Below are 16,190 nucleotides of genomic sequence, written 5' to 3' on the forward strand. Positions count from 1 at the left end.
ACAATAATAATAATAAGATATGCATCTTTATTATGTATATATATGTAGAAAAGAAGAAAAGTACAGCTAACTAGTGGTCAAATTCTGAAAGAAAATGACAAAGTGTATTCTATTCCAGTCAAAGTATAGACAAACAAAACTAAAAAACTAACTAAAAAAAAAAAAAGACTAAAACTATAAAGAAAAAAAATATGTATAAAATGCACAAATATATATAATATATATATGTTCGTAAGAGTGTAAGTAGGCAAGAGTGAGAAAGTAAGTGAGTGAGAGTATGTTTGTGTGTGTGTATAAATTATATATATATATATATTATTTTATATATAGAGACGAGTAGGACAAAAGAAATAAAAAAAAAAAAAAAAACTAGGAGAGCATCAACGTTCAAATATAGGAGGGAGGTATCTTGAGTTGATCGGCAGGGATAGGGTCAAAATGATGAATATCGATATCTCTGGATAACAATTCTTGTTCACAATGAGGAGGTACCAGTCGACGAATCAAGTCAGGTCGAATAGACAATTCTATAATAAAAAAAAGGAAAAAAAGAGAAAAGCAATATAAGATAATGTAATAACAATATAACGTTATATCTTACCATGTCTAGAAAAGTTCAATACAGGAGGAAGAGGTTGTCCATTAGGTAAATGAGTATTTGGATCTCGTATATCATCGAAGAATGGATGGCATAATGCTTCAATAGCAGTGATTCGTTGTTGAGGATCATATAATAACATCCGAGACAAAAGATCTACTGCTTCTTCACAAGCTCCAACAAAGATCTACAAAAAAAAAAAAGAATGAATCATATCCATTTAATATCCATTTATATATCTTTACCTTATTCAAAGGATGAGGTTTGATTTGAGGGAATTTGTGTTCAACATAACTTGCATTCATAGCAGCTATTTCTTGTTTAGAAGGAGTACCGAGAATCTTGATGATTTCTACCAATTGATCTATGCCACTATCACCAGGGAAGAAAGGTTGACCTAGAATCAATTCAGCCATAACACATCCAGTAGACCATACATCAATATTCAAAGTATAGTTTGTAGCACCAAAAATCAATTCAGGAGCACGATAATAACGAGAACAAATATAGGATACATTAGGTTCACCTGGTGTGAGGATTTTGGCACTAGAAAAATATTTAAAATAATAATAAAAAATGAATGAATGATTCATTATTTTTCTTTTTCCTTCTTACCTGCCGAAATCACACATTTTACAAATTGAAGAATTGGGATCCAATAAAATATTTTGAGGTTTGATATCACGATGACAAATACCCAAAGAATGAATATAAGCTAAAGAACGAATGACTTGATACATATAAACCTTGACTAATATCATGGGCATTGATTGTTTGGATTTGGTGTAAAGACGAGTAGCACGATATAAAGTATCAGGTACATATTCCATCACCAGGTTCAAATAAACTTCATCTTCCTATTAAGTAGATTCATAATAAAAGAAAGTGTTAATATAGAGAGAGATATCTATAACACTTTCTTTCTTTCTCTCTCTCTCTCCTTTTTTTTTTTTTTTTATTATTATTATTATTTTTTTCTTATTACCTTTTTATCCACTTGTGTATAAAAGTATGATTTCAATCGACAAACATTAGGATGATCCACTAATCGCATAATTTGTAATTCACGATTCTATAATATATACATATATAATATGTTAGTATTTGACCATAGAAATAGAAAATGAAAAACTTTTTTTTTCTCTATCCGTTATTTTTTTTTTCTTTACCTTAAATCTCCTGTCTTGAAGTACTTTTTTGATTGCAGCATCTTCATTTGTGTCCACAAGACGAGTTTGATAAACCACACCAAAAGATCCATTACCAGTGATTTTTTTATTAACATAACTGATTTCGATTTGTTTTCCCGTAGATGCATCTTTAGCTAAAACTCGTGCTATCTTAGTTTGATCGCTACCTAATTATATAAAATAAAAATTTTAAGTTTTTTTCATCAGTTCATCTTCCAAGCGTGTGACACAACTCTCTCTCTTTTTCTTTTCCCTCATGTCAAATTTACACATTGACTTTTTTATAAAATAAAATTATTACCTGACATTATAAATCAAATAGAGAAGGTAAATGAGAGGAGAAAGATAAATATAAGTTTGGTAATAAGTTTAAAAAGAAAAAAATAATAATAATAAGAGAAAAGGGAAAAAAAAAAAGAAAAGAAAAAAGGAGAGTCGCAAAACACCAATGAAAAGGTTCGTCTCTTACGGAGATCAAAATTTTCTATTCAATTCACCAAAAAATCAATTCACCAAAGAAGAAAAAAAAATGATGATCATGCTAATATTATAATCCTATTGATTTTATTTCTCTTTTTATTTCTAATATATATATAATCTACAATTGATGTATCATACCTGAACCTATTTGAAATAATATAAAAATTAAGTTTAACTATTTTATATTTTTATTATACATTTCATATATATTACCATCAATTCCATTATAAAAAAACCAATTTTGTACTGGAAGTTCCTTTGCTGATAATACTTTGATCACCTCTTGAGCTAATACTCCCCCAACAATAGCAGCCACAGGAACCAGTTCTGTCTGATATAAACCAAGTTCTCTATATCAAATATAATAATAAAATAAAACTAAGAAGTTTCTCTTTATAAATATATATATATATCTTACTTACTTTAATAAAGAATCATCTAGAACAGAACCATCATTGATACCCAAAGCTTGTAACCAAATATCTTTTTCTTTTATCAATTTGTCCACATCCAAATCATTAGGATATCGTCCATTTTTCAATTGATATTTCATTAAAACTATAAAGAATAAATTCAGTTTTTACTTGATAAAATATGAAAAACTTACTTTGAATTAAAAACGCAATAGGAGTCACCCTCTTCTTAAGAGCTTTTGTTGACATATTTGACCAGTTTTTTTCCAATGATTGAGCTAGACTTTGATAGATTTCTGTATGTGTTGATCGAGTCACAATAGGTTCTTGAGATTTATCGCTTCCTGGAGGAGGTGGTTTACTTCTTTCTCTATAACATAAAATCAATTTTAATATATATATATAAAATGTTTTGTTATACTTACTCTATAAATGTATGTTCCACCAGATCGCAAAAAAGGTATCCAATCCATCCAAATGCATCTGCAGCATAAAAAGGTTTCTTGACATTACGCCTAATTTCATTAATTCTGATCTATTATATATATATATATACATATAAGAATTCAATTTCATTATTATATATATATAAATTTAAATCACTTACTAATAATTGAATATCAGAATGGAAGAGACAAACAATATCAAAGGATTCAAAATAGGTATCTGGTTTCTCTTGAATGTTTTCTTCATCAACTATAACTTGAACACGTGGATTCAGAGTTTGTAATGCTGGACAAGTAGCCACGGCTTTCTAACAAAAATATATAAAGAAGAAGAAAAAAAAAAGAAAAAAAAAAAGAAAGTGTGAGGTTCTAACTAAAAATGATTGATTTAGTAATATAAACTTACGTTCATACCAATATGAGTTTGATCAAAGAAGAATTGAGAATCCACTTCAGCTTTATCCACTAAAGTATGGTCCAATAAAGTGATAGTACCTATACCTGCCAATACAAGGTTCTTAGTCACTTCATTACTGATAGCACGTAAACCAGCAATTAATATATTGGCATTGCCGATTCTAATACAATAATATTAAATATTAAAAACAAAAGAAGTTTTTAGTTTTATTTATTTATTTATACCTTTGTTGTGCTTCTAAACCCCATAGTCTGATTTGACGATCATAGATAGCAGCTTCGTCTAATAATAACAATAATAATAATGGTTAATTTATATTTTTCTATTAAAAATTCTTCTCTTTTTAATATTACCTTTTGATATATTCTTTTGTGTCATTACTGTAATTTTTTTTTTTTTTATAAAAAGAAAACCGCGTTTTAAAAAAGTAAAGAAAAAAAAAAATAAAAAAAGAAAATTCAGTAAGAATTGCCAGACGGAGTTGAATTGCATTTCTTTCGAAAAGGATACTTTATTATTTTACTCTTTTTCTCTTCTTCATTCTCTTTTTTTTCAATGATTACATGATCCATAGACAACTCAATCCAACCGGTCCTTAAACCGTTTTCAACATTATATTTATTTTACATTGGTTTTCCGGTTTTGATACCGAATTAGAAAGGTAAATAATAATAATGATAAAAAAAAGGGCTGGCATTTTGCCTCCATCTTGATTGAAAGACGGACAGGTCCGCGCAAAGTATAAAATATATATAAAAGATCTCATTCTTATTTTATTCGGACCACTTTCTTAGTTTAGCATATCTTTTGATGTATTCCTGGTAGAAAGTTTAGATACAAGGACGAAAGAAGGGCTGAAAAATAGATAGGTACAATAGTAATGGTGGCGACTCATGCAAGACAAACAAAAAGAACATTGGACGTTTGAATGACAGTTATGGAATAATGAACATGATCAATCTTGGTTTAAACTAAGCCTTTTTGTTTGTTACCTTTTTATTCTACGTGTTGATAGTTTATACGGCTTATAAATGATAGAATAGGTTTTGTATATTCATTTTGAAATAAAATCAATATTGATCATTTGAAATGGTTTTTTTTTTTTTTTTTTTGATAGATATGGGAAAAAAAAAAGAAAAAAAGAATATAAAAGGTTAGAATGATGAAGGGATCTTATTTGATTGAAGTATGTTAATATAAGTGCACTGACCTTTTTTTTGTTTGAAGATGATAAAGAATAATCTCGATATGTTAATGGATGGTGTGATGGATTCTATTCTCGGATACATGATCGGAATCATAGGATTAAACTAGAAAAGATCTTCTTCTTAATAGAGACGATAAAAAAAAAATATGTGGGCTTTGTATATTGTATATATATATATATATATATGTGTGCGTGTGTGGGATTGATATCTAGCCTAAGTCTCCATGACAACTATTATATATTATAATATATATATATATATATATATATATTTCGTTATGGCTGCAAATAAAGAAAGAAGCCGACTTTAATATTGTAATTATGCGCTCATTCTCCCTGCTCTTTCCTCTTGATTCTTTTTGAGTTTTGTTTTTTTCCCATTCACCCCTCTTTTTCAAATTTAAAGGCGATCTTCATTTCCTTTTTTTTATTTCCCTTTTGGTTTTTTTTCCTTTTTGTTTTCCTTTTTTTTTTTTTTTTTTTTTGTCTTGTCATTTTTTTTTTTTAATTTTTATACATTATAGTTTCTTATACTATGAACAATGAACGAATGAATAGGAAATTACCATCTCCATCTACCTCATCATCACCGCATTATGCCGCTAGTATTCATAGTCAGATCACTATAGGTCGTGATTCGAACCACACAACGTTAACGCCTACAGAAGAACGACATGTAAATAAAGATATCGAGAAACAATCGGAAACTTGGCCACATCAACAACAAGATGAAAAACCATCATCATTTATTGTACCTCCTGTTAAAACATACCCTATGGCTTGGGTTGCTCTTTTTTTTCTCGTGGTATTAAGAGCTGCCGTGTCGATTTACAATAATACATTTAGTCCAATTCCTACTGTCACTGCTCAATACCTCAATGTTGACTTGACTTCTATCAATTGGTTATTCAATATACAAGCTGTTATTTTTATTATAGTTAGCTTTTTTACTTCATGGTTATTCGAAACTCTTGGTGTGAAGAAATCGGTAAATCATCTACTCTTTTTTTTTTTTTTTAAATACTTCAAATTATTCTCTCTATATTCATTTCGTTTCTTCTTTTATGTATATATTTATTGATGATGATTGTATGTTGATGATGATTATACCAATGATGATTACATAATGATGATGACTATACCAATGATGATAGTTAATTATCGCTGGATTCCTAATATCAACTGGATGTTGGATCCGTTGGGTGGCTGTCAAAATAGAACCTCATTCTTTTGCCCTATTGATGTTTGGTCAAACTATTGCTGCCATCAGCAGCCCCATCACATTGAATATCATGACAAAGGTATTTTTTTTTTTATTTTTTACTATGATATAGGCTGATGATTTATCCTCTAAACTCATCTTCTTCTTTTTTTACATATATCGACTTTTTAGTTTGCCGCTGTCTGGTTTACAGAAGAAAGAAGAGCTACAGCTGGAATGTTTGTTGGTAAAATTCATTGTGATTTCTTTTTTTTTTTTTATCTCATCATATCTTTCCTTTTTTTTTTTTTTTTTTTTTTTTTTTTTTTTTTTTTACTATAGCATCCAATTATGGAGGAATCATCGCTATGTTTTTGATGCCGGCTATAGCTACTGGTGCAGACAAGATTGAATTTACAGTAAGATGATCATCGATAATCTTTCTTGTTCAATTTTTGTAACTCTTTTTTTTTTTTTTTTTTTTTTTTTAAGATCATCATGGTAGCAGTGATTGCAACTGCAGCAACTATTCCTCAATTATTATTACCTGCTCTTCCCCCAACACCACCATCTATCAACATGATATCAAATGATGATGATCATCCCATGACACCCAAGATCACTCTTTGGAAAGGTACTTTAGCACTAGTAAAAAATATTCATTTTTGGATTCTTTGTGGCATCCACGGCATCAATGTTGGGTTATCCATTTCCTGGGGAGGATTGTTTAATCAAGCCATTACACCTTATGGTTATTCCAATGCTGAAGCTGGGAACATCGTGGCTGTAGGTTTGGTTGCTGGCACTTTTGGTTGTTGTAAGTATAATGATAATTTATTGTTATTATTATTATTTATGGCTTCTTTAGTATCTAACAATATATATATATATATAATATATTTCATTTCCGTTTTTTTTTCTCCTGAAATAGTAATCGCTGGTCCTGTTCTTGATGCCACCAAGAAGCATAAACTTTTTTTAAAATTGATGGCCCCTTTGATGTGTAGTACATATATTGCAATGATATTTATTAGTAAGTATGCTGACGAAGGATGATGACATCGATCATCTAGTTTTATTAGTTTAATGTCATATTTGGATAACTTTTTTTTTTTTTTTTTTTTTTTTTTGCAAGTCAAACGTGATTCCTTTGCTGCCATTCTTTATGCAAATGGCTTAAATCAGTTTTTCTTATCTTTTATGGTGCCTGTTGTTGTTGAACTTGGCGTTGAAGGTAATATCATAAGATTAACCAAAAAAAAAAAAAAAAAAAAAGGTTCCATCATCTTAACCTAAACTTCTCAACTTTTTTTTTTTTTTTTTTCGATCATCAGTGACTTATCCAGTACCAGAATCCATTTCTACATCAATGTTATGGCAATTGGCACAAGCTTTTGGGTTTATTCTTGTTTTGGTGATGGATACATTCAGAGATCCTCAAGGTATACCAGCCAACAATATGGATCGTGGCTTGATTTTTCAAGCAGCCATGTCAGGGGTATGTGTGATCCTAAGTTTTCTATATATGGGAAGAATGATGCGTACTGAAGCCTATCAACATGCTACTCTTCTCAACAACAATAAAAAAAAGACAATGGCAGATGATGATCAATTCATCTCCTCTCCTACAATGTATCTTTCCACTCCACGTACCGATAAATCCCCTTCTACCTGGCGACCGGATCATCTTCGAGAGAATAGTAGTACTGAAACTATCTCGGTTTTGGTCAATGAACAGAAAAGATGATGACGTTCGTTTCCCTTTTTTTTTTATTATTATTATTGTTCATATCATTCCTGTTTTTTAGTTGCTATTTTTTTTTTTTTTGGTGTGGAACTTGGATGGTTTTTTTTTATGACATATTATTTCTTAATAAAAAAAAAAAAAATACTGATTCCTAAATATTCCTTTTGTATCCTATGATGATGATGATGGATGACATGCGTTGATCATCCATCTAATTGTTTTCTTTCAGTTTTTGTCTGTAAAAAATAGAAATTGGGAGAGTAAACTTGTCTTTTCATTTCTTGATGAAAAATGATCATCATCGCATCAGATTTCAATTGAACATGAGATATTTTTTTTTTACTTGCCTAATAGCAATGTATAGCTTATCGTCCAATTTACAGAGTAAATTAAAAATAAAATGTCAATATTGTCATCCCTCATTCAATAATGATCATCATCCAATAAAATTACCACCATTGCATTCCTCTCCAAAATAACATCATCTAACAGCATTGTATTGGTTACCATTGACCATCAAAAGATTTCATCGATCTTTTGAAAATCATCTGACAATCCCCCTGACGATCGATTTTTTATACCTAAAATTTGGCTGAAGCATTGAAAAAAAAAAAAAAAAAAGATCCACAGTCCTGAATAATCATCCTAAAATCTATTTATAAACTTAAAACTATCATTATACTTTATTATCTATGTATACTTCTTTTGTTAGTGTATCAAAAAGACAGCCTGTCGATAATGCGTAGAAAATCGCAAAAAAGCTGGTCATTTGACAACTAATTATAAAGAATTCTTCAAATCGCATTTTGAGATTTAAACTCCCCCAATCATACCACAAAACCTATAGTAAAACATGTATATCATCTATGTTTTTTATTAACCTGTCAAAGCACGTTTACCACTAAAAATATCGTGTTAAGTTAAAAGAAGAAAAAAAAAATAATTTTGTTCACTCATTTTTTTTATCTAAAATCACTCAAATAAAAAACTTTTTTTTTTTTTTTTTTTTTTTTTTTTTTTTTTGATAATGATGTGGCTAATGATATGTACATGCCAATGACATGCTTCAAGCAGCTGGGCCAGATATATATATATATATGTAGATTTTGAAAATGGATCGTCTACTAAAATCACATTTTATTTTTTTTTATTTTTATTTTTTTTTTTTTTGAAGAAACGAATGATCAGATTTTTATTTTAAGGGATTTGCCTTTATTTCAAATGTACAAAGAGAAAAAATACTAATAAAATAAAAATGAGAGGAATAAGAGAAACTATGTAACAATGAATATATAAAAAGTATATAAAAAAAGTATAACAAATAATAAAAGCTAAACTGATGATTTTGTCTCTACAGCACCAGCTGATTCCAAAGCTTGTTGTAAATCCTCCAATAAATCTTCAACATCTTCGATACCAATACAGAGACGAATGAGATCTTCCGGAAGAGCGCGTTCAGCACGAATATGAGCAGGAATGGAAGCGTGTGACATACGACAAGGCATACTAATCAAAGAGTTGACACAACCAAATGAGACCGAGATACTCCACAGTTTGGCCGCTTCCACAATACGTTCTGAGATGCCAATATCACCGGTTTCGAAACTAAGCACCGCGCCAGGACCCGATGCAATACGTTTGTGAAGTTCATATTGAGGATGTTTCTTGGACCCTGGATAATGTACCTTGAAGCCATGACGTTCTAAATAGTCACATACACGAATTGCGGTTGCCTGTTGTTTATCCATCCGTACCGCCAATGTTTTGATTCCACGTAGTAATAACCATGAATCAAAAGGTCCTAATCCACATCCTGTAGCATTAATGATATAATAAAGTTGCTAACAATAAATAAATAAAAAAAGTAAATAAAAATAAAAAAAAAATAAATAAACATATATATATATATTACTTACATCGCCTACATCATCACTTTTTGTTCCAATGACACCAGCCATAAGATCATGATGTCCAGAAAGATATTTTGTTCCAGAATGATAAGAGATATCGGCTCCCATTTCAAGAGGACGTTGAAGATAAGGTGACATCATAGTATTATCCACGACAACCAGCGCGTTGGGACACTTGTCATGTACATATTGAGCAATGGTAGGAATATCCGCGATTTTGATCAAAGGGTTTGTAGGTGTTTCTAATAATACCAGACGTGTCTTGACAGGATCCAAGTAAGGTAAGATGGCATCAGCCCTAGTGGTGTCGATATGATGCGTTTTGATATTTTGAGATTTATTCAGGAAAGATAACAATCGATTGGTGCCTCCATAAAGATCATCCCCAGCAATGATTTCTTCACCAGCTCGAACAAGTCTTGTAATCACATCTAAAGCACCCATACCACTTGTCACTGCTAAGGCTCTTTTGGCACCCATCACTTTGGCAAGATGATTTTCTACAAATATATAGTGGATAGAATATATCAATGAGTAAAAATACTTTTACAAATCTATATAGTATAGAAAACGTTCTTTTTTTTTTTTTTAACTTTACCGAGGTGAGTACGAGTTGGATTGCCACTACGAGAATAGTCATATTCGCCACCAGCTGTTGCACTTTTTTGTTTAAATGTAGCAGACTGATAAATGGGAACAGAAGCAGCATTATGTGGGTCATCAGGATTGTCAACAGTTACTACTTCAGTGGCAAAACGATATTTTCTACGTTCAGTGGTCATAATGGATAAAAAAAATAAAAAAATAAAAAATAAAAATAAAAAAAAGGAATCAAAGAGAAAAGATAAAAAAAAAGCTGGGAAAAAAAAAGAAATGAAATTGGTCAATTTTTTAAGATGATCAAGTTTCAGATCCCTATTGACATGAACCAATCAACGTCGAATAAAATGACTCCATTCATCTTTATATTGACCATGATTCAGAACCTAAAAATAATATCATAGTAAAAAAAAAATAAAATAATAAGAATAATAAATGATGATATTTTTTTTTATTATTATTTGATCAAGATACTAAAAAACTATACTACAATTCTATATAAAAACATCAAAGGTTTTGTGGTTCTTCCATTTTTACAGCCAAATCATCTAATTCTTGTAATAATTCAGGTGTAAATCGCATGTCAAACGCTTCCAAGATGAATTTTCGTACTGGTGATCGGAAATGATAGCTACCTAATAATTGACATACTGAATAATAGAGTTGTACGTTCTTGAAATAATCTGGATGTTTTTGTCGTAATCTATTATTCAAAAAAAGAAAAGAAAAGAGTTGAGTTTTTTTTTTTTTTTTTTTGTTGTGTCTTTTCTTTGTTTTATCTTTACTTTCTCAAATTAGATGAGGCTTCATTCGCTAGAATATGATTGCTCATATCACCAATATTTCGAAGAATATCTGTACAAATGGTATCTTCAGTGATTGATTTTGGTAGCTGTGGTGGATCCGATAATGTGGGTGTATATTGCCAATTTCGTATCTATAGAAAAAAGTATTATCAGTAACATCATCATCATCATCATTATATATATTCATTGATTACTGTCAAAAATCCTTGTAATTTCAAAGGTACACAAAGTCCTTCAGGATGTCCATTTGGTCCAACAACACTTTCCCATCCAAGTTCTCCTAAAAGTTCCACTCCTTGTTGAGTTTTGGCTATGAGTCCCAATACATAAAAGCATGTTCTATTTTCATTATAAAATATAAATCAGTTATAATTTTTCCCTTGGATTCATCCTCTTTCTTACCCTTTCAAAGAGAGTACTTCACTATTTTCCGCCATATAGACAATATCCTTAACAATATCTTCTTCTTCCAGGAATGGTAAACCGTTTCGAGTAGATCCAATATTCCCCACTGCCCATAAAACAGATTTGAGATGTTGAATGACTTGTGCGTCTTGTGTTTCCAATGCATAACTCCGTATATAATCAGTAAACAACTGGAAATGTCCATTTTCCCGTAGTAAAGCGCATCCTTCTTCCGTTTTGGTCAATTCACCATAAAAATGAGGAGGTGATAACCCATCGCCAGGTTGCCTAGTAAAGAAAATAATAAAAAAATAAAATAAATAAATAAATAAATAAAAAGTATATTAACATCTCCCCATATAATCATCATCCTAAAATTATAATATATTAACTTACAGTAATTCAAAATCAAGTTCACTATCTACACGTTCTTCAAATGGATTGATCTTCTTTTCGGGGGAGTTGACCAAAGCTCTCGCCAGCGAGAGTTCTAGTTGTATCACATATTGCTGATTTCGATACTATATAATAACGAACGATACATCATCAGAACTATAACACAATCACTCTTTTTTTTTTTTTTTTTTAATACCTCAAACCAATCATCCATTTCTTTTTGTACATAATCCAAATCACTCAAATAGCGAAACCCAGTGGATGTTGATAAAAATCTATATTAATATAAAAATAAAAAGAGAAAAATAAAAAAAAAGATCAATCATTAATTTATATACAATTATCTTCATTCTCTTTCAGTACCTTAATAATAGAGGATTACCAACTTCACCTAAATGACCAAGACTTGGACGACATTTGACTAAAAGTTCAAGATTAGCTTGTTTTTCACAAGCTTCATCCAACAGATTGACGGCGATTTGAGCGACTTGGAGGTGTGTATCATAGAGTTGAGTAACCAATAACCTGATGATCCAATCATTGTAATAGTCGTTGTCTTCGGCTTGACGCATAATGTGGCCCAAATGTTGCGTAGCAAATATACGGATAGGGTTGTATCCTGAGGTCATGATCTTGGATAAAAGCACTCGGGGATGACCGTCCAGTGTATAGTCCATATTCGTGATCAATGCCACCTTGAGATCATCTCGATTGCGAAGTTCCGATAATTGATAAAATGAGCTGAATAGTTTGAATTTTTCCATGATTCGAACACCATCCTTGTGCTTGGTAAACACGCCTAGGAATGTAAAATAACCGCCACTAAGAGTATTGCTCATCCTTTCTTTCGAAAAGATTGGTTCAGTGTCATCAGAAGATACATCTCGCTGTTTGAGAGGATCCAATTCCACCAATGCTGCTGCCACTTGATCCAATAACTTGTTTTCTTCCAAATACCGCACACCATCTACGTTGCCCAACAAAGTCGATAATAATATACATCCTGTTTTCACATATCGAATCACATTCGCCTTGGTACAATTGATATCGGAGAACTGGTGTTTAAAAGGTCGATAGAATGCCAAAAGTCGTTTGATGAATTTCTTACCACGCATTGCCTCATCTAAACGTTTAGGATTGAGTAAAGGTCCTTGTAGTAATTCCACAATATGATCCCAGCTCCATTTGGTATAGTCTTTGGTATTCAACACCTGAGAGTCCAATAATAATTGTCGAAAATGAGCATCATCAATCGCATAACCCATTTTCAACTTGACTTCATGCACCTTTTCTTGTGTTGTAGTTGTTGTTGTTGTTGTCATCATCATAGACCCATTGTTGACCATTCTACGTGTTGTACTAGTACCCCTATCCCCCGTACTATCATTTCCACCAGTACCATTAGCACCACTACTGCCACCAGTTCGAAGAGGATGAAGTGAGGATGAGGATGCGGCATAACGAGCACGTGCGCGAGTCAGTCGATCAATATGAGCCAAAGCTGCTGTTGCATTATGTCGGACCAGTTCATCATCAAAATTGGACGCCAAGGCAAACAATTTAGGAAGAGATTGTATCTGAATCCCCATTAAAATAGGAAGAAGCCGGGTTGATAGTTGTAATATTTCACCAATTAAAAGAGTTGCTTTACGTGAGATGTAAACGTCGTCACTTTTCACCATATCAATCAAAGCCATCAAAATATCAGATTCAATAAAGATAATCAAGACAATACTGAGATGCTGATCCATCATTTTCAATCGTTCTGAATTACTTGCTGTTGTTCTACCATGACTAATATTGGTTTCATCGCTAGCCATGGCTGATCCGGTCATTTCACCCATCATCATATGTCCACCCATACCAGAGACTGAACCATTATGTAAGTGAGTTTTGGATAAAAGGGAGTCAGGTGGACACATGGTCACAGTATGTTGTCGTCCAGTCAAAAAGTTATTATGATCCTTCGGTAGTTGCACGTGGAAAATGTCAAAAAACATATCGAGTACCATTTTCTATAAAGTAGATAAAGAAATAATAAAAAAAAAAAATTGAGATTGAGTCAAAAAAAAAAATGAATAATAATCTTTTTTTTTTATTACCTTTGTTTCCACCACGGGTGTCCGTAAAGCTTGAACCACTGATCTTGCTGCCCGCATACTATTCGCACACATATATAAAATACCGGCCCAACTTTTCAAAAGAAGAGTAACCACCCTAGCACTGTTTTTGAGTCTATCCTCATAATTAGCACCTTTGCTTGATTCTGTAAATGGAGCAATAATTGTTTCTAATTCTACGCCTGGTCGTAAGTAAGTACGTCTTTCTGGAGTATCCAATATATAAAGTAGAGCATATGATAAAACTTCAGCCATATTACGTTGTCCATCCAATAATGCTTGCATTATTACACGTAATCCACCAGAACGAACTGTTAATCCAGTGTCAAGAATGGCTAAAATCAATAAATAAATAAAAAAAAAAAAAAAAAAAGAAGGAATGAGTTTCATTTGATAGCGGTTTTATGAAAGTAATAACATACCCAATTCTGCAATGGTTTCTAAACATATATTCCGTAATCGACAATCAGTTTGTTCTGCCACAGCCACTACAGCACGTACAATATTTTGAGATAAATAGCAGGTACCATTGTATTGGAGAAAAGCTCGAACTAATTTCATTGTTTGTTCCCTTTCTGGTTCATAATTATCAGGTTCTCTTGACATTGCCCTTTTTTTTATTAAAAAAAAAAAAGATTAGAATATATTTATAATGTTATATATCTAAGTAGATAAATTTTACCTGACAATAAATATATCAATTTGCATTTGCATCATCAGTTCCACATCAACAGGATCATCCACTAAGTGTCGTAATGCGCGTAAACCAAGAACCCGAACTTCTCGATGAGGACTTGCTATACATTGTCGTAAACTAATATTATTATACAATCCATGTGAGTTATACATCATCATTATTCATATTAATGAAATTATTTTGTTCCCTACCATGCAATCATTTTCTTCTTTGGATAATACACGTCAGTATCATTTGTAGTTTTCAATATACGTACTAGAGTGTCTAATTTCTCCACTTTTGATTCCTTGATAGCGTTAGATTCCATGGTGGAAATAGTTGGTTTCCATTCATCTACTCCAAGTTGTTCCATAACATGGTGTAGTCGTTTTCCTAATGGCCAAGCATCTATTGATATATTGTAAGTTCTTCTATTTATCTTTCCACTTTTTTATTTTATTTTATTTTACCATCGTCACGGAAGGATATACTTTCTTGTGATCTTTGTTGTTTTCCTTTAGGGAAGCTATTAGATCTAGGTTTTCCACGTTGCTGTTGTTGTTGCTGTTGTTGTTGTTTCAGTGTAGTGTTTGGTATAGATGCCGGAAATGAAGTATTGAAGGTATATTTGTATTGCACCAATTTTGTTGTTACTTCGGTCGAGTTTTTACCTATATGAAAAACCAAGAATTGAGTTATGTATTTTTTTTTATGGAGTTAATGACTTTACCAGCTAACATTCGGATACGTTCTATATTTTTGGCGAGTGTATCAATAGTTGCGTTATAGCTTTCCAATTGTCCTTCCAATTCCTTTGTTCGTTTTTTGTCTTGTAAGTAAGCTTCCAGCATATTTTCGACGCCCAGTTTCATTTTCTTCTCTCGATCTAGTTGTATGAGCCATTCTTCTAACTATTATATATATATATATATATATATTTACATTTGTATAATTAAAAAAAAATAAGTGAGTAATGAGTACATCTTGATTTATTTAATATAATCTATTTGTATTGGCTCTATAGTTTTTTTTTTATCTTTATTTTACCTGAATAATGTCATCTGCGGATACTTTTGAAGGAAGAGATGGTGGTGGTGGTGGAGGAGGAATAGGAGGAGGAGGTGGTGGCGGTGGTGGTGGTGAAGAAGACGGTGATGACGTAGAAGCAATGACTTCATCTACTTCAGTAAATAAAGGATCTTCTGATGCTGTTGCAGGTGATAAAGAGGGTATAGTTGGTGATGTAATAGGTGGTGTACAAGACATGGATGGAAAAAAAAAAAAGAGAAAGAAACTGAGCAAAATCGACCCTGACTTCCAAAGCAAGTTCGTATTTTTTATCTGGTGTGCGGAGAGTGAAAAATCGAGAAATACAATAAGACATTTGGGCATGATCATCTTTTGCAGTCATAGTAATGCATAGAGAATCCATATATATACATATATATATGTATATAGTATTTCAAATTTTTTAATGTGATCATCTGTATTGACGACAGAGAAAGGAGCTTTGAATGAATTTGGAGTATATCAAAATAATCAGATCAAATGAAATTGATCATCATGATAGAAATCAT

At 31.5% G+C, this 16,190-nt stretch overlaps 5 protein-coding genes across 5 annotated transcripts; 1 reads left to right on the top strand and 4 right to left on the bottom strand.

Moving 5' to 3' along the window:
* Nucleotides 1-315: 315 nt before the first annotated feature.
* On the bottom strand, nucleotides 316-2,176 carry BX664DRAFT_331007 (kinase-like domain-containing protein). Its single transcript, XM_051545058.1, has 7 exons — nucleotides 2,090-2,176; nucleotides 1,768-1,955; nucleotides 1,584-1,670; nucleotides 1,214-1,455; nucleotides 844-1,144; nucleotides 602-785; nucleotides 316-527 (listed from the first exon to the last, which is right to left on the bottom strand). Exons 1-7 carry the CDS (start codon nucleotides 2,094-2,096, stop codon nucleotides 388-390), a joined length of 1,149 nt encoding a protein of 382 aa, XP_051399486.1. The 5' UTR covers nucleotides 2,097-2,176; the 3' UTR covers nucleotides 316-387.
* A 154-nt stretch (nucleotides 2,177-2,330) lies between these two features.
* Nucleotides 2,331-3,953, bottom strand: BX664DRAFT_331011 (SUMO-activating enzyme subunit 1). The gene is made up of 9 exons (XM_051545059.1): nucleotides 3,899-3,953; nucleotides 3,770-3,827; nucleotides 3,534-3,705; nucleotides 3,289-3,435; nucleotides 3,107-3,216; nucleotides 2,876-3,051; nucleotides 2,691-2,826; nucleotides 2,482-2,618; nucleotides 2,331-2,412 (listed from the first exon to the last, which is right to left on the bottom strand). Exons 1-9 carry the CDS (start codon nucleotides 3,921-3,923, stop codon nucleotides 2,387-2,389), a joined length of 987 nt encoding a protein of 328 aa, XP_051399487.1. The 5' UTR covers nucleotides 3,924-3,953; the 3' UTR covers nucleotides 2,331-2,386.
* A 1,559-nt stretch (nucleotides 3,954-5,512) lies between these two features.
* On the top strand, nucleotides 5,513-7,541 carry BX664DRAFT_249017 (uncharacterized protein; the record flags this gene model as incomplete). Its single annotated transcript, XM_051540272.1, has 5 exons — nucleotides 5,513-5,740; nucleotides 6,146-6,196; nucleotides 6,446-6,770; nucleotides 6,885-6,986; nucleotides 7,288-7,541. Coding segments are annotated over 5 exons (960 nt in total), but the record flags the coding sequence as incomplete, so codon positions are not given.
* A 1,347-nt stretch (nucleotides 7,542-8,888) lies between these two features.
* BX664DRAFT_379016 (cystathionine beta-lyase) lies at nucleotides 8,889-10,449 on the bottom strand. Its single transcript, XM_051548846.1, has 3 exons — nucleotides 10,209-10,449; nucleotides 9,617-10,110; nucleotides 8,889-9,541 (listed from the first exon to the last, which is right to left on the bottom strand). The coding sequence occupies exons 1-3, from the start codon at nucleotides 10,390-10,392 to the stop codon at nucleotides 9,032-9,034; spliced, it is 1,188 nt and encodes a 395-aa protein (XP_051399489.1). The 5' UTR covers nucleotides 10,393-10,449; the 3' UTR covers nucleotides 8,889-9,031.
* A 225-nt stretch (nucleotides 10,450-10,674) lies between these two features.
* BX664DRAFT_331014 (Rapamycin-insensitive companion of mTOR, N-term-domain-containing protein) lies at nucleotides 10,675-15,893 on the bottom strand. Its single transcript, XM_051545060.1, has 14 exons — nucleotides 15,661-15,893; nucleotides 15,344-15,524; nucleotides 15,084-15,284; nucleotides 14,826-15,021; nucleotides 14,620-14,751; nucleotides 14,360-14,547; nucleotides 13,920-14,272; nucleotides 12,181-13,832; nucleotides 12,014-12,092; nucleotides 11,818-11,942; nucleotides 11,419-11,709; nucleotides 11,211-11,355; nucleotides 10,996-11,147; nucleotides 10,675-10,913 (listed from the first exon to the last, which is right to left on the bottom strand). The coding sequence occupies exons 1-14, from the start codon at nucleotides 15,877-15,879 to the stop codon at nucleotides 10,718-10,720; spliced, it is 4,110 nt and encodes a 1,369-aa protein (XP_051399490.1). The 5' UTR covers nucleotides 15,880-15,893; the 3' UTR covers nucleotides 10,675-10,717.
* Between the last annotated feature and the right edge of the window lie 297 nt (nucleotides 15,894-16,190).

The sequence above is a fragment of the Halteromyces radiatus genome, assembly GCF_025201355.1.
Source record: "Halteromyces radiatus strain CBS 162.75 chromosome Unknown BX664scaffold_4, whole genome shotgun sequence".
Lineage (NCBI taxonomy): Eukaryota > Fungi > Mucoromycota > Mucoromycetes > Mucorales > Cunninghamellaceae > Halteromyces > Halteromyces radiatus.